At 49.3% G+C, this 19,041-nt stretch overlaps 1 protein-coding gene and 1 pseudogene across 1 annotated transcript in view; both read right to left on the minus strand.

Annotated features, from left to right (window-relative positions):
- Positions 1–9,383: 9,383 nt before the first annotated feature.
- DAPK2 (death associated protein kinase 2) overlaps positions 9,384–19,041 on the minus strand; it is a 115,651-nt gene continuing 105,993 nt past the window's right edge. Inside the window, exons 9-11 of the mRNA XM_007450694.1 lie at positions 12,884–12,973; positions 12,692–12,775; positions 9,384–10,079 (exon numbers count right to left, since the gene is read on the minus strand). Coding sequence (XP_007450756.1) covers positions 9,999–10,079; positions 12,692–12,775; positions 12,884–12,973 — 255 coding nt within the window. The 3' untranslated portion in view covers positions 9,384–9,998. The remainder of the gene's footprint in view (positions 10,080–12,691; positions 12,776–12,883; positions 12,974–19,041) is intronic.
- LOC103084014 (40S ribosomal protein S23 pseudogene) lies at positions 15,784–16,215 on the minus strand (annotated as a pseudogene).

The following is a 19,041-nucleotide window of genomic DNA, read 5'->3' on the forward strand; positions in this document are numbered from 1 at the left end:
ATTCACTCTGTAGACATCCTGAGCAGTGCTTCTTTCTGGGTACCATTGCGGGGGCTTGAGTGACCAACCATCCCCGTTTGTCCTGGTCGCTCCAGTTTTAGCACTGAAAATCCTGAGTCCCATGAAACCCCTCAGTCCTGGGCAAGCTGAAATGGTCGTTGTCCATCTCCTACCTTCTCCAGCTGTGACTCCTCTCTGAAGATGCAGAAACTGAGGCCCAGGAAAGGGAAGTCCCTTGCCCAGGTTCATGAAGCTAGGAGGTGAGGGGCTGGCATTGCAACCCAAATCTGTCTAACTCTTCCGGCCCCCTCCCCGGGGCAGGCGGCTTCCTGCCTCCCTCAGGTGATACTAATAGCCCCAAATTGCTCCCCCTCCTCCAGACTCCGCCCACCTCACCTGTCTCTCCCTAGGCTGTCAGGGTTGTTTTTCTAAAGCAGTGCATCAGACTCACCTGGAGGCCTTGTTCGAGCAGTTAGTTAGGCCCCTCCCCCAGAGTTTCTGATTTAGCAGGTCTGGGGTGGGGCTTGAGAATCTGCATTTCTAACAGGTCCTAGGTGATGCTGACACTGCTGGACGGGGTCATCACCTTGTGTGACGTAAACCACAGCACTGATAAAGTCTCACAAAACCTCTGAGCCTTCCTGTGGCTCACTGAATAAAGGCCCAGGCCTGGGTTCAAGCCCCTCTGTGATGCAGCCCCCATCTCCCCCACGGCCCCCCTCCACACCAGGTCACCACCCTGCCAGGCAACTCCGCATCCTCACAAACTGCTCTGCTCTCTCCTGCCTCTGTGTCTTTGCTCAAGCTTTTCCTGGCCTGGACTCCACAGCTCCTCCGCATACACCAATCCCCTTATCCTTTAAGCCTGTTTCAAATGCCACCTCCTCTGGATGCCTCCTGGGGCCCCCATCAGTCAGGATGAAGAACCCCTCCCTCAGCTCGAAGCTGAGCCCCTATTTCATCCTGCCCTGTGTAACAGCTGTCCTTGTCACTAGTCTGTGGATTCCTTGAGGACATAGACTGTCTTTTTCATCTTTGTCTACATATTTGTTAAATGGATGTGACAGAACCAGGACAACAGCTGGATCTTCAGGAAGCAGATTTGAACTCAGCCTGAGAAAAACTTGCAACAATGTGAACAGTTTGACACCAACTCTTGAGGGTCCTGCTGGGAGATCATGAACTCCCTGTCACCTCTGGGCATCTCCAGTGGGGTTGGGTGGGCATCCACAAAGTCACTGAAGCCTCTGGTTAGGCAGGCACTGAGCACCCAACCTCCTTCTCAGGCCCCTCTCTCCCCAGGAGAACCTGATCCCCACCAAACCTACTGCCCTGCTGTCCAGACCCACAGAGCCCCACGGGCTGGCTGGACCTTGCCAAAGGCGAGTGATGGTAGACTGGGATGAATTTTTGTCAGTGGCCTTCACTGCCTGAATACAGGAAGTGACAAGTGGTGAGGCCCCTGCTCCAGGCCAACCCCCCCTCTCCTTTGAATACTGCCTTCTCAGAAGGACCAACCCCTCCTGGATGCACCCCTTTCCTCACCTCATCCACACCTGTGCCCCCAGCCTCATAGGCTACAGCAAGCAGCTCATCTCTGGGTAAGCTGAGTATCTGCAGGTTCGCCCCCAGCCTGGGCTCCTTGGGAACAGTGCCCCTTTCCACGCCAGGCACGTGTAAATTCTCGGAAGGGGCGTTTACTCCCCATGCCCTGCCAGGTACACACCACAAATGCCCTCTTGCCCTTCTTTATCTGCCCTTGGAAAAGAACCTATGAAATCCATTCCAATCAAGGAGCCCATGACTGAGGCCTCCTGCTCCTGCTCACCTGGGGAAATTTTTACTGTTTATATCAGACAAACTCGAGAGACTCACTTGATTGCTTTGTGGCTAGGCACACTATTGCGGTGGTTTTTGTTTATTTGTTGGTTGAATTGGGGAGGGAAGAGAAGGATTTTCCAGAGTCCAGACTCACGGCCTGGTAGGGCCTCTTAGGGTCAGCACTAAGAGTTTGGTGAGGTCTGCACTTTATATCACTCAAGACCATCTGCCCTGGCTCCCTCCTCCACCAGGAAGCGTCCATCAATCAGTTTCAAAGCCGGCAGCTTGGTTATTGGATCGGACTGAGAAAGCCATGACCCAGGGTAGCCAGCTGGGGAACACCCAGGTCTCAGCTCGCCCCCTGCCAAACTCCAGGTCTCCTGAGCATTCTCATTTCTGCTCCTTCCTGGGGCTGGCAGAGGTCATAACCTTCTGAAAGAATGCAGGCTCAGCCAGCCCGTCTGAAATTTCCCCTCCGGGTTTATGAAAGGAGATATGTCCAACTGTGAATACACAGAGCCCACATCCTTATGACTCAGCAGATGTGGCTGTCCTCAACTCTGTCCCCTGGAATGTCAAATAGACTGGCCTCAGAGGTCTGACAGCGTTAGAACAGATGCTACAAAGCCTGGGGTAGAGGCACTTTCCCCATGAGTCCTTTTGGACAACACCCAGACACCCAGATACACCCACCCACACAGAGACAGACGCACACACCCAGAACCCCCAGACACACAGTCAGATGCACATACACAGAAACAAAGAGAAAACTCAGATACATCCAGGGATGCACAAACACACACACACACACACACACACACACACACACACACACACACACACTCCTCCAAAGGACTCAGCCAGAGCCTGACCTGTCATCTATGCCTCTAACACCTCTTCCAAGCCCAGCAGGTGGCCGCTGGCTCTCTGGCAGGGCCCTCTGGGTCTCTGACCTGGAATCAGGCTAGGGGTGGGGAAAAATGGTAAAGTCCTAATTCATCACCCAGAGGAGACGTTTTACTCTTTCATTTGGCGACTTTCCAAAGTTCAGCCACGAGAAGGCATAAGGACAAGCAAACAGAACACTAACCCATCCTTTCTTTCCCCTTCTCTTACCAGAAGCTTATTCATTCATCCTTTAAGGCCAGAAGAAATTCTGACCCACGGTAGGCCTATTCGGCACCAGTGTATATTAAACTGAGTACGCCCGGCAGGACAGGAATGCTGGGAGAGGGTGGCTGCCGGGCGCCTGATTCTGAAGGCTCTGTTTTGGCGTCTTGCCAGCGTGAGGTCTGCAGCTTTCCTTGCCGTTTTGGATCCACAGGGGAGAATACGCCATTCATTAATTCAGTCCATAAATACTTACTGAACCCCCACAGTTTGCTGTACACAAAACAGCAAACAGGCCCAGTCCCGCTCTCACAGAGCTTATGGCCCACAAGAGGAGGCAGACGTGAAAAACTCATAATTCTTAAAGGAAATATTTGTTATGGGCTGAACTGCATCTTCTACCTCCCCCGCAAACTCATATGTTGAAGTCCTAACCCTCAGTACCTCCGAATGGGACTGTTTGGAGATATAGCCTTTAAAGAGGTGATTAAGTTAACAGGAGGCCAGGAAGGTGGGCCCTAATCCAGTATGACTGGTGTCCTTATAAGAAGAGGAAATGCAGACACACAAAGAGACACCAGGGATCCTTGTGACCAGAGGAACAACCATGTGAAGAGGCAGCAAGAGGACGTCTGTCTGCAAGCTGAGGAGGGAGGTCCCAGAGGAAACCAACCCTACTGGCACCCTGATCTTGGACTTCCAGCCTCTAGAGCTGTGAGAACATTAATTTCTGTTGTTTAAGCCACCCAGTCTGTGGTATTTTGTTATGGCCACCCTAGCAAACTAAATCAGCATCAAAAACAGCAAAACAAGGAAACAAGGTAGGGGCCAAATAGTCTGAGTCCTGCATTTACTTCTTTTTTTTTTTTTTAATATTTATTTATTTATTTGGCTGCACCAGGCTTTAGTTGCGGCATGCAAGATCTTTTTAGTTGCGGCATGCGGGCTCTAGTTCCCTCGAACCCGGGTCCCCTGCGTTGGGAGCACAGAGTCTTAGCCACTGGACCACCGGGGAGGTCCCTGCATCTACTTGTTTAGAGAGTTGTTACGCCTCTTGAGGTGAGCTACACAAGTTCTGAACGAAAAGGCAAAGCAGCAGTAAGTCTCCCTCTCAGCACCCTGCGCCCAGCAGGGCTCTGTTCCGGCCTCCCCTGCAAGCACCCTCTGGAGGGGTGGGAAGAAGACAGCCAGCTGAGAGCCTCTGGCACCCATGTGGGAAGAAGGCCCTTCCTGCTTTCTCTTCTGTTTAATAAACCATTGCTGAGGCTCTGTGCAGAATCAGGCATCACAGAGGTGTGTTGGGGCAGAAAAGGTGAGTAGGAGGTGTGCCGGGGCCCCAGGAACCCTCTAACCAGAGTTCAGGGCACCAGCGTCGAGTGCCACTGTCGCCATGGTTGTTCTCCTTTTACATTTCTCAGAGTTGCTCTTTATGCCTGTGGTCTCAAGAGTACAACTAAGGTATGTAAATAACAGATCCCTTACGTTTGCCAAGTTCTTCAAAGTTGACAAACCTCCCTTACAAAATGGGTCTCAACGAGGCACTCATGACAGGTAACATTGATGTTATTATCACCATTGCACAGATGAGAAAATCGAGGCCCAGAAAGGATGAATGACAAGGCCAAGATTCAACAGCTGAAAAGTGCCAGGAATTAGCCCAGGCCTTTTGGTGAAGCGGTGAAATATACCAGGAACTGCTAAGAACTAGAAAAGGGAATTGAGGGAAGACACAGGACCGCCTCCTCTCATTCAAAATGAGCGGGGGAATGGCCCAGATGGCTTTTTTTGTTTTGTTTTTGGCCGCACCATGCGGCATGTGGAACTTCCCCGACCAGGAATTGAACCCATGCTCCCTGCAGTGAAGCCGGAATCTTAACTACTGGACCACTAAGGAAGTCCCCAAATGGCTTTTCAAACCCTGTCCAGCCTCTGGGATTAAACTCAGAGAGACAGGAAGGCACCAGAGAGTGAGTTGGCAAACTCAGCGTAGTTGGGCTTGGAAGATGTCCTCAGACCAGCATCCTTAGGCAAATTCCAAGGGGAGGTGGTGACTGGGGAGGTGAGCTGCAAAGCAGGGGGGATTTTCTACCCCTTCTCTTTAAATGGGAATAATAATACAGCAGAGGCATTCTCACTGAGTGGCACGATGACCTCTGATTAAGGTAAAAAAACACAGAGCAAAGCCAGCATCAAGTCATGATGGGAAAGGCACACTCGGGGATCGTCACCACAGCCTCCAAGTCCTGTCCACTGTGGCATCTCATGACCATTAGGGTTGATTTTTTTCACCTCACTTTCTCCCTGTATTATTTTAATATTTGATAGATGACAACCATAGATAACTCATATGTAAGTGAGAAAGCATAATAATAAAATGAACTCCCGTGAGCCCATCATGAACTTAGTGTTGTCCAGAACGCTGCCAACAGCCTGGTGCCCACGCTTGTCCTCTTCCCCATCTCAGCCACCGTGTCACCCTGAATTTTGAGCACAATTATTGCCTTGCTTTGAAGACACTCTTTTATCACATTGACATGTATTCCCAAACAAAGTATAGTACAGTTTTTGAGCTTTATAAAAACAGTATCATGCTCTCTCTAGTTCTCTGGGATGCTTTGTTCACGCAACATTGTCTCTCCAGGAAAAGTAGAGAAGAATGTGGATTTCGGGGTGGGCAAAACTGGTCTGGAATCCAGATTCTAAATACTCCAGCTGTGGGATTGCATGCAAAATTTTTTAAATTAATTAATTTTATTTTTGGCTGCGTTGGGTCTTTGTTGCTGTGCGTGGGCTTTCTCTAGTTGCAGCGAGAGGGGGCTGCTCTTCGTTGCAGTGCACGGGCTTCTCATTGTGGTGGCTTCTCTTGTTGTGGAGCACGGGCTCTAGGCACGCGGGCTTCAGTAGTTGTGACACGCGGGCTCAGTATTTGCAGCTCGCAGGCTCTAGAGCGCAGGCTCAGTAGCTGTGGTGCACGGGCTTAGTTGCTCCGCGGAATGTGGGATCTTCCCGGACCAGGGCTCGAACCCGTGTCCCCTGCATTGGCAGGTGGATTCTTAACCACTGCGTCACCAGGGAAGTCCCTGCATGCAAATTTCTTAACTCCACTGAGTCTCAGCTTCTTCATCTATAGAAATGGGGCTCTCCTTTCCCCTACAAGGTCACAAAGAGGATTAAATAAAGCGTATATAAATGTTCCTATTACAGAACAGGTTTTTTAAAATTATTGAGAGCTTTTTTCTTTTTCTTTCATTTTTTTCTAGCTCAAGGGGGGAGGATCACTGATCCACAGGGGGGGAAATAGTTACAAAAGTACTTCTCCCTAGGTAATATAACCAAATCTTTTTTTCGATTAAGAACTGGGAACACAAATTTTATTCAATAAGTAAAGACATTACTAAAATATGTACTTCAGCTATATATTATGACTTGCTAATGGATAGAGGGGGAGAGAAAAAGGGAACTAGTGGGAGAAAGGGAAAAACAGAAACTATTAATGAGAGGTCAGCAACTGTGTTTCTGCTTTTTGAAATGTGAATTAACCATTGTTTACAGCTCTTCAATGGCTCCAATCCCTAAGCCTATTAAGGTCTGCTTAGAATGGGATTCTCTCAGCAGCCCACCAAGGAACAATTATTCTTTGGGGTGCAGCAACGGTGAACAGAACAATGTCAGGATGACGTCAAGTTGTGAACCAGATGGAAAGTTCGATAAGCCTGTGCCAGATGAAATTCCTTGTGATATCCCAGTCCTCAGTTAAGCTCTTTTCACACGTACCTACTTTCCTTTCATAGAGATTTTGTGGTTCACCTCTTATGGTATGGCCTTCGCCTGCTTCCAAAATAAGGTTTTCGGCAAATAAATAGGCTAGTGGAAAAAGCAAATGAAATCCAAGGTCTGGAGTCAGGAAAACCAGTGAGATTGACGTTAAAATGCAGAGCATTGAAATATTTATATGTGCCTTTGTGAAATATTAATGCAGCATCCTGCAAACATACAGGCAAACACTTGGGGGCAGGGCACCCTCAGACTCTTTGAAGACTGCCTTTTAACTGAGCACAGCTTTCATCACTGGAAATGTTCCATTCGCCTCAGGGCACACTGTGGTCTCCTGAAGTGTCAGCTGGTCAACACAGCCTTCTTCAGAACTAACCCAGAACACCTAGATCCCCTGGGCCAGCTGTTCCACCCTTCCTCACACCTGGAGGGCACCAGCCATCTGCCAGCCGAGAGGCCACAGGGACTGGGGCCCTGTATGGGATTGGCACAGATGCTTGGCTTCGGGCTGCTAGGTGTCAAAGTCATCCTCAAAGGATGCACATCTTCAAAGGCTCCTCTCTGCCCACTGCCTGGCTCTGTGCTTCCTGAGGGATTTGGGAACCCCAGCGGGTGCCTTCCAACCCCAGAGAGCTGGGCTGAGGGGGACCCAGCCAACAGGGCTTTATATAATCTGGATGAGAAGGAGCGGGGAGGAGCAGCCTCTAAGTAGGATGGAGTCCTGGATTCCCAGGACTTTACAGAATGTAGACCCCTGTAGGGGAAGTTATCAAGTCTGTCCTGTTCATTGTTCTAACCCTGGCATCTAGAACAGTCCTAGGCATACAGTGGGAGCCCAATAAATATCGGTTCACTGACCGACTTGCAGCCCATGGAGGTTGGCTGCCGAGCTATCCCCACTCGGGGGCAGTGCCCTTTGCAAAGATGGAAAGAAGCAAGCGTGACCATTTCTTCCATTTCCAGAAATGAATGACAAGGCAGGCAACAGATGAGAGCATGTTTAAAATGATGCAAAGCAAAGTGTCCATCCATTTCCTGAAAGGTCTCCCACAGTTATCAAGCTGAAGAAATGAGCATAGTACTAGGAGTCAGGAAGTCTGGGCTTTCATCAGACATTTTCACGAATTTGCTGTGTGAAGCACAACTAGTCACTTCCTCTCTCTTGGCTTCAGTTTCCTCTTCAGTACAATGCAGTGGTTGGGCCAGACAAGTTCCAAAAGGCTTACCCTTTGGTCATGACTTTGGAAACTCAAGACTGGGTTTGTCAAAGCCATTCACTGCCCTCTTTCCTAGCAGGAGGGCAGCCGCCTACTTGCTACCACATTTTACTTCCTAGGAGCGCCCAGGAGCCCTTGTTCTAGAACATTCCCTGCTGATCTATGTAACCAGCCACAGCCATGACCCAGGGGCCCTGAACACAGTTAGCAGTTCTCAACCTCAGCTATCCTCCAGAGGCTGGAGGGAGGCACAGAGCTGGATCCTCCTGAGAACTGGGACGTCCAAGAACTACAAGGCAACAGCAGAGCTTTCTTCAACAAGCTTGCAGGCCGCTCCATTTCTGGTTGGAAGTTTTTCTGAAACGGGACTACCTTTCTGTTTCTGTGGGGCCATTCTGCCCTGGATCATTCACTGGATGAGGGCCGCTGGGCCCACTCTCTCACACAATGTGCTTAAAACTTGCTGCTGACAAAGGGAAAGGATGCCTCCCCTTCTCCCCGTGCCCTTTCCTTTTCACCCTTATTTTCTTCCCCTCTTTCCTTCCTGGCACACTTTCCCTCACTCACCTTCCAAAACTTCTCTCCCTTTCTTCCCACCTCTTCCCATGTACTTTCTCAGCCTTGGTGCCTCACCCTGACCCTTTTTACTTCTGGCTTCCAAGGGTCTTCTCTTGGGTTTCTGATCAGCACCACCATTCTTTTGGCCTGGAAAGCAGGACCCAGATTTCTATGTTGTCAAAGTTCTCTTGCCATCTTCACTCAGGGGTCCAGGTAATCCATCTTTTTTTTCCTCTCCTTTCTCCCTGTAGGTCCTTCTTTGACCTTCATCAACCACATCTTCATAAAGCCCCCTGCCCCTATCTTGGCCATCGCTGGCAGGTGTATTAGTTCTCTGGAGCTGCCTCAACAAAGAAGCACAGTCTGGGTGGCTTAAACAACAGAAATTTATTTCCTCATAGTTCTGGAGGCCAGAAGTCTGAGATTGAGTCTTGGCAGGGCTGGCTTCTTCTGAGGCCTCTCTCTTTAGCTTGTAGACGGTCGCTTTCTCATTGTCTCTTCATAGGGTCCTGTGTGTCCTGATCTCTCTTCTTATAAGGACACCAGTCATATTGGATTAGGGTCTACCTCAGTGACCTCATTTTACCTTAATTACCTCTTTAAAGACCTGTCTCCAAATACTCAGTTGTGCCAGAGGTTGGGAGACACAACTCAGTCCACACCACCAGGGGTGACTGTCGTCGTAGCAGAGGGAGCACAGGCATTATATGCTGGTATCTGGGCTGATTTTCTTGGGCTGTACTCCTTTAGGGAAGGATGTAGAAGGTAGGCACCCTGCAGTCCAGAGGGGGTGGTTCAGTATGACCCTTGGAGGTGCTATCCACTCAGCACCCCAGGTGCTCCCCGACAGTCATAGGCACCTGAGCTAAAGAAAATCAGATCTGGAGAGTCCTAAAATAAGCCGAGCTTCAGGTAAACCAGAAGTTTAATAAAAGTGAAAAAAATCACAACACAGTGGGCTGAAAATGGGCTGCTTTAGAAGGTTTGATATGTTGGCCAGCATGAGACGTGGACTCCATGTGTGTTCTGGGAGGTCACAGGATTGGTCCCTCACACCCCAAGATTCATTTCACTTCTTATCTTGTTCCCATGGGGGAGGCCTCTGTCTTCCTGGTGTAAGTTTTGAACAGGCTGGTTCTGAACTCCCTCATCCTGTGAGGAAAGCTGCCTGAATCTGACCTTCACCCATGATGATGATGGTCATTTGCATAATTTTCTTAGGTCCACATCCCCATCCCAGGTTCTGAGGTTGGCAGCAGGTGAAAGTCCATTTTGTGGAGAATTAAGAGCTTTGGGAATGCTAGAGTCTCCTGCATTCCCAGGAGGTGACAGCCACAGCTCCCAGGGTCTCCTGGCTCCCCTGCAAATGCTTCTGAATCCTGCATGCCCATCTCTCTTGCAAAGTGCTCAGGGATGCAGAATGCCTGGGTGCTGGCGACAAGCGGGGTCCAAGAGTCTGCATAGAAAGGAACCCTGTGGGGCCCAGGCCTCCCTGGTGGCAACCTTGAGCCTGGCCAGTTAGGAGGTACTGCTCCTCCTCCGGGGGTGGAGGGCTTTCCTTTTGGCGATGTCCTCCTCTGTGTCACTCTCACAATTCCTCTGAAAGAAAGAAAAAAAGAGAGACCCAGGGCAAGAGGGTCAGAAGGTGCCAGGAATGCGGTCGTGCTGGGCAACCTGAGCTGATACACCTGGGTCACGGGCCTGTAAACCAGGGAGATGGACATTGAGGGGAAGCCTGTTGCTCTGTCCAGAGACCAGGGGTGGGCGGGATGGGTGTGGGGAGGGACCTGAAATGGGGCCAGACCAACTGCCTTGAGGCCGCCTTCCCAGGAGGAAGGAATACAGGCAGAGCAGAGCATCTAGGGAAAATCAGGTACCAGAAGAGGCCAAATTATAATAATAATGAAAATTATATCCGGTGTCCTTTGTGGCTGCCACATAATCAAGACCACTTGGATAGTTGGTCTGTGGGCTGGTGGGTCTCCTGAACTCAGCCTAGAGAGAACGGGGGAGGGATAGCCACAGGGATCTCCCCTGACTCCGATGGCCACCCCGCCCCCTCTTCTTTGACTGGCTTAAGCTGCACCTTTAGCTAGCCCTGACATGTAGTCTTTCCAGGGAAATGGCTTCTGTGCTCCATTTTTATGAAAGAGAAAAAGAGTAAAGTGCAGTCCATCAGCTCCTATGTGGCTAAGCCAGAGTGGAGCAGCCACCCTGGTGGTCACCGTGCCTTTTTCGAATGAAAAATGCCACATGCATCTAATTAAATTATTAAAACTATTAAACAAAGTCCTAATTCAGAAAGACTTAATGCAAGTCATAAAAAAAACCTACTGTCAGATGTTCAATTTTAATGCTTCCTAAACAAAAGGACGTATCTTTTCTTTTCTTTTTCAAGGAAAATGTCTTTTGGAAAACTGAATAATAGATGTCTGGAACCCATTCCTTTTTTTTTTTTTCTTTGGCCACGCCATGCAGCATGCAGGGATCTTAATTCCCTGACCAGGGATCGAACCCCGGCCCTCTACAGCAGAAGCGCAGAGTCTTAACCACGGGACCACCAGGGAAGTCCTATGGGACTCATTCCTTTTCCACATGTAGGGTGAGCCATTGAGCTGATATCAGGTGCTGACTGTTTGAGTAAAAAGAGGACTATTTTAAATGTTTGCACAAGGACAAAAATTAGAAAGAGTTTTATACACTTTTCAATTACTCTCTGTTCCTCTTTCCCAATGGCCAGCACTGTATCAGGGCAACTCGGCCTGAAAGGCAGGCCCGCTGTCAGCCATGTGCCTACCCAGGGCCCTCTCTCCTTCCCCTGGCCTGAGCCAGCTGGCAATCCAAGGTCAAGATCAACTTTAGCCAAATACATCCTGGACCAAGCCTGGCCATAATAATAAAAATAACTCAAGCTCTGCTGAATAGAAACTTTTTAGCATGAGTCAGAGCCATACAATACAAAAGAAAGCTGGAGAACAGTCTTCTTGTGATTAACAGGGATTTTCAGAGGGAGCAAGTCCATTCCCCTTTTACAGCAGATGAGGAAGGCAGCCAGAGAAGGGACATGGCTTGGCCAAAGCCACACAGTTGTTTTGGGTCTCTGGAGCCATAAATCCTCAAGTTCCGGACAAGAGTGGGAATCAAGAAGGGCTCAGGCTGGTGGGGGGAGCACAGGGGCTGCGCCAGGTCCCGCAATGCAGCCTAAGTGCTGTGCGCCCTGAGGCTGCCCAGGGCTGACAGCTCATTCACCTCAGGCTGCCGCCTTCCAGCCTCTTCCTGAGCAGGCAGTCACCTTCTGTCCTGACCTGTGTCATCCTAGACGCTCCTGGGGCCCTCACCACACTTGGTGAGCTTGTTGCAGTTTTACGTACATCTAAAATGGGAGGGTCTGTCAGGGAACCTCGACCAGCTGCAATACTAACACTGCATTTCGTAGCACCAGCACCGCATTTGACAGTCTACCAGAGGATTTTAAACAACAATAATAGCTGCTAATAAGTATTGAGCACTTAAAATGCCAGGCTCTAAGAATATGTCATCATTTAATCCTCATGACTACCCTGTGAGGTAGGGACTATTGTTAACCCCATTTTACAAATGGTGACATTTTGGCAGAGAGGTTAAGTAATTTCCTCAAGGTGTCACAGTAAGTGGGAGATTTGAATCCTAGCAGTCTGGCTCCAGAGGCCATGCTCTTGACTACTATATTATATTGCAAGTCTCTCATTTTAGATGTACGTAAAACTGCAACAAGCTAATCAAATATAAGATATCATCTAAATATTGTTTTTATTATTATTGGCAATCTAAAGCAAAACAGAAATGGGGAAAATCGGCAAATGAATGTAAAGCTTTCATTCTAAAGCAGATCCTTGGATCGTCAGGAATTGATTTTGGATTGCCCCCGGCAGTCTCATTGTCCACTGTTCCCACCGTCCCTGGCAGGCTACAGGTCCTCAGGGGAAGGTTGGGGCTGTGGAGTGGCAACAGCAGTCCCTTTGAAAGCCCACCAGGAAAGGATTCGAGGTCCTCCAGAGGCTCAGGCTGCCCCCTTGGAGCGCCCCCTCCCAGCACTACCCCAGTGGTCCCCTCGAACACAGATCACAGTGCAGAGCCTGCCAGAAACAGTTAAGCCCCACCTCCTCTCCCCGCCCCGCTCTCCAGGCCACACCCAGAGTTCCACCCAATCAGAGGGCACTGCATTTACCCACCAGGTCCTCATTCTGCCTGAGCTGCACCTTCTTCTTCAGGGAGCGGGTGAGGTGGTTACACAAGGAGACGATGCTGAAGGAGAGCTGAGGGAGGGGGAGGAGAGGAACCGCCAGGTGAGGATGTGCACCGAGACCCCGGAGGGAACCAGGGGCCCACCTGGCCCCCGCCCCCACCCCCAAGCCCTGACCCACCTTCCACCGCCTGCGGACATACTGCTTCTTGAAGTTCTCCAGGTTGACCAGGGACTCCCTGCGCACCAGGGCTTGCTGGTTGTCCACAGGCTGGGAGACAAAGCAGAGCATGGCGGCTGACGCTGGGCTTCGGACGGCAGCAGGGCCCCTGACCACACGCCACCCTTAGCCTGACCCCGGGACCTCCCTTCTGGGCAGGGCACACAGAGGAACCTCACGCTGAGGGCAACGGCTCCAGAAGTCTCAGCTGTTCCGGAGATGCCCTCGGCACCCCTGCGCCATTATTACCACAGCCAGATGTGCACGCTGGCTGGGCTGGAGGCTCAGCCCCTACCTCCCCGAAGGGGAAGAGCAGGAGGCAGGTCCTTCAACCATGGGTCACTCTGGGGAAGGGTCATCGTACAGCAGCCCAGGATGCCCACTGTGCACTGGGCCAGTTCTGGGCCTAGCAAAATGGATGCCTCGTTAGCAGACGGGCGTTAGTACTCCACTCAAAAATAGATGTAAGGAAATAGGGGCTTTGATGGGGGTCGAGAGGAGATGGGATGTGTAGTTGCCTTTCACTGCTTGGCAGTCAAGGCTTAGCTTAAACCCTGACTTCTCCAAGAAACCTGGCATGGCTTCTCTGAGCCTCAGTTTTCTCATCTGTAATATGGGGATAATAAATAACATTGTGTCACAGGGTTGTTTAGGATTAAGTAAATGGGGGATGTAAAGTGCTTAGCTTAGAGTTGCTCAATAAATAGTAATATATTATTGATAGCCTTCCTGTCTTCTCCACTCCATTTTTTTATAAATTATTTTATTTTTATAATAGCTTTATTGCGATGTAATTGATATACAAAAAAAACTGGACATATTTAATGGACTCCAAGGTGAGGAGTCCATTCCCTCATGAATTCCTGCCTCTTCGTAAAACAAGGTTTTCCTAGATTGAGAAATCAAGAGATGGGTTTCAGGGGTTCTGTGAACCTCCTGAAATGGTCTGCAGATATTAGTGCATAAACTTGTACATAAATGTTCATAGCAGCATTATTCATAATAGACAAAAAGTGGAGAGGATCTAAATGTGCATCAACTGATGAATGGACAAACAAAATGTGGTATATCCATACAATGGAAGAACTGAATGGAAAATCCATTCATGGAAAGAATGAAGTACTAATACATAGTACAACATGGATTAACCTTGAAAACAGCATCGTAAGTGAAAGATGCCAGACACAAGAGGCCACGTATTGTATGATTCTAATTACATAAAATGTCCAGAATAGGCAAATCCACAGAGACAGAAAGTAGATTAGTAGTTGCCAGGGCTGGAAAGGGGGGGGGAATGCGGAATGACTACCTATGAAAGGGTGTGAAGTTTCTTTCTGGGGTGATGAAAATGTCCTGGGATTAGATAGTAATGATGGTTGTATAACCTTGTGAATATACTAAAAAGCACTGCATTGTACATTTTCAAATGGTGAATTTTATAGTATGTGAATTATAGCTCAATAAAAAAAAAAAACTTAATGTATAGGTACAGACATACATTTCCTCTGAGAAGAGTCAATAGCTTCCAATGATTCTTAAAGGACTCCGTGACTCAAGGAAACGAATTCCCCGGGGCGATCCATAAGGTCCCATCCAGCTCTATTCTCTCAGCTCTGACAGCCTCCTCACAGCAGTGCCTCCCCTGGCACCTCAGTGACCTCTGAGTGAGGTCACTCGTTGATTCCTGATGCTGGTCTTGTCTCCTAACCACGCTGCAAGCACACCTCCATGCCTGTTTATTTTTCATCATGGCGCCAGGTGCCAGTGGAAGCCAGTGCATATGGCCGGCCCACACTGCTCTGGACCTGACATCTTCTAGCAGGAGGCCCTTTCCCTGTTTACCCAATCTCCCTCCTCCAGGACGGCCTCTGTGTGTTTCAAAGCCCAATTCAGACATGACCTCTTCCAAGATAACTTCCAAGAAACAGTGTCTCTCCCTCCCAACGTGATCAAAACATGTATGCTCCTTTATTATACTTAGCACCTCTCTCGGTCAGCTCTGCAGTGGAGTCATCCCACTAGTGGACAACAACAGGAAGAACTTTCTTCATGTTTTCGTCAATGTTTCCTCACTACCCACTCCTGATGCAGAGCATAAGACAGTGGGTGCTGAAGAGCTGTACGGATAAACTGTTTCCCTGAGCTGCTGCAGAATCAAACCAGAACGAAGTCCAAGGACCTGCTCATTCCCACCAGTGAGAGGCCCAGGCACCTGCATCAGCCCAGCCGTGAGACCACGGAAGGGTGTCATGACACCATGACTCCCCACAGCTCTGCCTGGGAATCAGCGAGGTGAGAGGCAGAGTCTTGGGGAGGTCAGGGAGCAGGGAGGAGAGGGCATGCAACCTTGACACAGAGGGGAGACGAGAGAGCCAGGGGCTATTCGCTCCCCCAGAATGGGACACAGTGGTTTGGGCCAAAGAGTGCAGGAGGGGAGAGAGGAGGAAAAGGAGGAAGGTAGAGAGGAGAGAGAAGAGAAAAGGATGGGGACTCTGAGGGGCCCATCAGGCTATGCCTTGCTCTCCCAGCCCTTTCCTTAACCGCCTCTCACCTCCTCCGCAAGCCCAGCCCTGGCTTTTTTTTTTTTTTTTTTTTTTTTTTGTTGATTCCCACTAGAAGCTCAGAGTTTTTTAGGCCCTTACACAGGAACACTGTATATTTATTCCAGATTTAAGCAATATTGTTTATTCCACGGAGAAGGGAAAAAAATTGTTATCAATTCCATTTACTCTAGAAAATCCTGAATTAACTGTTTTCTCAATCTCCTAAAATTGGTAAAGCATACAATGCATTTCTGTAGTAAGAAAAGACACAAAACATATTTTTGGCATATGGAAATTTATTACTATCATCATCAAAACTTATGACCTTGGTCTTTCCTTCTTGCCTTTATATAAGGCCAAAAGAGAGACATTGGCTACTTTGACAACCTTAAAGTGGACTCCAGGAATGTCACCAACAGCATGACCTTTGCGACCAAATCCAGCAACCAGAACTTCATCATTTTCCTCAATAAAATTCAAACAACCATCATTGGGTACAAAGGCGGTGATTTTTTTGCCATTCTTGATTAATTGAACCCTGACACACTTCCTGATGGCAGAATTCGGCTGTTTGGCTTCAACCCCTACTTTTTCAAGCACAATTCCCTTAGCATGAGAGGCACCTCCAAAAGGGTTGGCCTTCAGGGCAGTGCCCAAATGGGCTTTCTTGTACTGTTTATCATGCCACTTCTGGTCTCGTCGGTGGCTACGGAGCTTCCTGGCAGTACGAAGACCGCGACACTTGCCCATCCTGCCGGCGCCACTGGCCTGAGCGAAAGCCAGCCCTGGCTTTAGTTCCCACCTGGAAGAGAGATGCAAAAGAGGGCACAGGGCAACTGATCTGTGCTGAGCCTGCCTTTTCCTGGCATCAAAACCTTCCAGCAGCTTCTGGGCACTCTCAACAGAACCCAACAGGCTCACCAAGAACCCCAAGGCCTGAATCATCTGGGTCCTTCTGTAACCTGATTTTCTCCCCATCTCCTTGCTGTCCCTGTGGCTTTCATTGCATGGGTCTGCTTGCTGGTCCAGGAACCCAAGGTCTCCGGGTCTTACTGTATTTACTTTGTCATTTTGTTCCGGTCTTTGCTCAAATGTCACCTCCTCAGGAAGCCTTCCTTGACCACCCTATATAAAATAGCACCCAGCTGCCCCATGCAACTCACAGTGCCTCTGCCCCAGTTCTTCATAGCACCTGTCACTACCTGACATTTTATTCCATATTTATTCATTTGTTGTTAATTCCACTTCCCCATACCTCTCAGCAACTAGTTTCTCCTTCCCAAGGTGACTGGCATCCTGCCTTCCCAGCCCACAGAACATTTCTACCTCTAACTTCACAAATGTCTGCAATTCACCTTCGAGTCAAACCCTTGCAAGGGACACTCTTGCACTTCACTTGGAGAGTTTGATGAGCTGGAATTAGTACACTCTGGGAGTGAAGGGACCTCTTTTTGTCTACTTACTGATTGACACCCTTGTGAGGAGAGAGATGGCTAAACCCCACGTATGGAAGGTTGACAGGCAGGCTAGGGGAGTCCTGCTAGTGAGAATCCCACCTTCCAACTGGTCCAGCAGTGCCAGCCACTGAGCAGAGATGCCCAACTGAAATATCACATCGGACCATTCCCAGAGGTCATTCATGGGAGGTGATGCAGTTACTTCTAGGGCCCTGTCTATATGCTACACAAAACAGCGTGAACTCTGAGGAAGAGGCTATAAACCTGTCAGGCTGGCCTTTCCCAATCAATGGGCCTTGTTGGTTGCTAAGAGGCTCACCAAGCACTGACACTGTCATCTAGGCATGAAGGCAGAGAGACATAAATTCTGCAGTGAAATCAGTTCCCAGAAGGAATGTGGCACCAACACGTTGGATTAAATTCAGGGTGTGAGGGGCAACAGAGTTTGTTCCGCCTTCTCCTGACCCTCCCCCTTCTGCGAACAAACAGTGCCCACCTTCCAGCCTTGTGGTCCTTCAGCGATACCAGAGAGTGTGGGCGATTTTGACCAGGCTCCTAGGAGCATGTTTGGTGTCTCAGAAAAATGTTGGGAAGGGAGAAAAGAAGACAGAACGCTGTGGCTAAAGTCAGGTTTTGTTCATGCAGGTGCAAGTGTCTCTGAAAAAGTCCATTGGGGAGAGCTAGGCAGCACCGACATCCACAAAGCAGGGAGACGAAGCAGCAGCCATCCTCCCAGGCATAAAGACAGACCCTGGCTTTCCAGAAGAGGCACTCCAAAGACTTTCTCTAAATACCAGGCCTCCATAAAAAGAAACGAAATTGAGTTATTTGTAGTGAGGTGGATGGACCTAGAGTCTGTCATACAGAGTGAAGTAAGTCAGAAAGAGAAAAACAAATCAAGTATGCTAATTCATATATATGGAATCTAAAAAAAAAAGTGGTACTGATGAACCTAGTTGCAGAGCAGGAATAAAGAGGTAGACATAGAAAATGGACTTGAGGACATGGGGTGGGAGGGTGAAGCTGGGGCGAAGTGAGAGTAGCATCGACATATAGACGCTACTGAATGTAAAATAGTTGGCTGCTGGGAAGCAGCAGCACAGCACAGGGAGATGGGCTCCGTGCTATGCGATGACCCAGAGGGGTGGGATAGGGAGGATGGGAGGGAGACGCAAGAGGGAGGGGGTATGGGGACATGTGTATGCATATGGCTGATGCACTTTGTTGTGCAACAGAAACTAACACAGTTAGTGTTAGCAACTATACTCCAGTAAAGATCTATTAAAAAAATAAAATAAAATCATAAATAAATAAATATCAGGCCTCCTCTACAAACTGCCAACAGTTTGCAACTTTTCGAACCTCCATCTGAGTCACTACTCCAGCCCCATCCTCCACTGAAAGCCATGGACACCTGAGCACCCACTTTCCTCTCCTGCCCAGGACTGTGTGAGCCTCGCTCCTTCATCTCCCTTAGTGGCATCTCTCTGTAGGTGGCATCTCCACCTCTTCCTTTTGCCGGCTGTTTTGCTGGCTGGAGCCTGGGCCCTGCTGGCCTTACCTCCCTGTTTAACCAGGAAAGGAGCATGTGAGGCTTATAGGGGCCTAAGTCTCTACTTCCTTATGCCTGGGTGGGGAGAGCTGCAGAGAGGCTGTGTTCCTGCAGGTTGTCCCTACACTGAACAAGCCAATGGAAAGAGGTAAGAATGCCCCTTTCCTTGCCTGACCCAGCCTTACTTTTCTGACTCAGGTCTCAGCATAGATACACTCTCACTTTTAATCTTCTCCCCGGGACCTTCAGTTTTCTGAGCAAGTTTTCATCCCCAGGAAAAGCTTCAAAAGCTCTCCCTCCTGTACTGAAGAGACTTGAGAGACATAACATCCAACTGCCATGTGCGGTCTGTGTTTGGACCCTGATTTGAACAAACCGAGTATAACAGGACACCATTAAGAAAAGCAGGGGCGGGCTGCCCTGGTGGCGCAGTGGTTGAGAGTCCGCCTGCCGATGCAGGGGACACGTGCTCCGGTCCAGGAAGATCCCACATGCCACGGAGCGGCTGGGCCCGTGAGCCATGGCCGCTGGGCCTGCGTGTCCGGAGCCTGTGCTCCGCAACGGGAG

This window comes from Lipotes vexillifer, unplaced genomic scaffold, assembly GCF_000442215.2.
Source record: "Lipotes vexillifer unplaced genomic scaffold, Lipotes_vexillifer_v1.1 scaffold1019, whole genome shotgun sequence".
In the NCBI taxonomy this organism is placed as follows: Eukaryota; Metazoa; Chordata; class Mammalia; order Artiodactyla; family Lipotidae; genus Lipotes; species Lipotes vexillifer.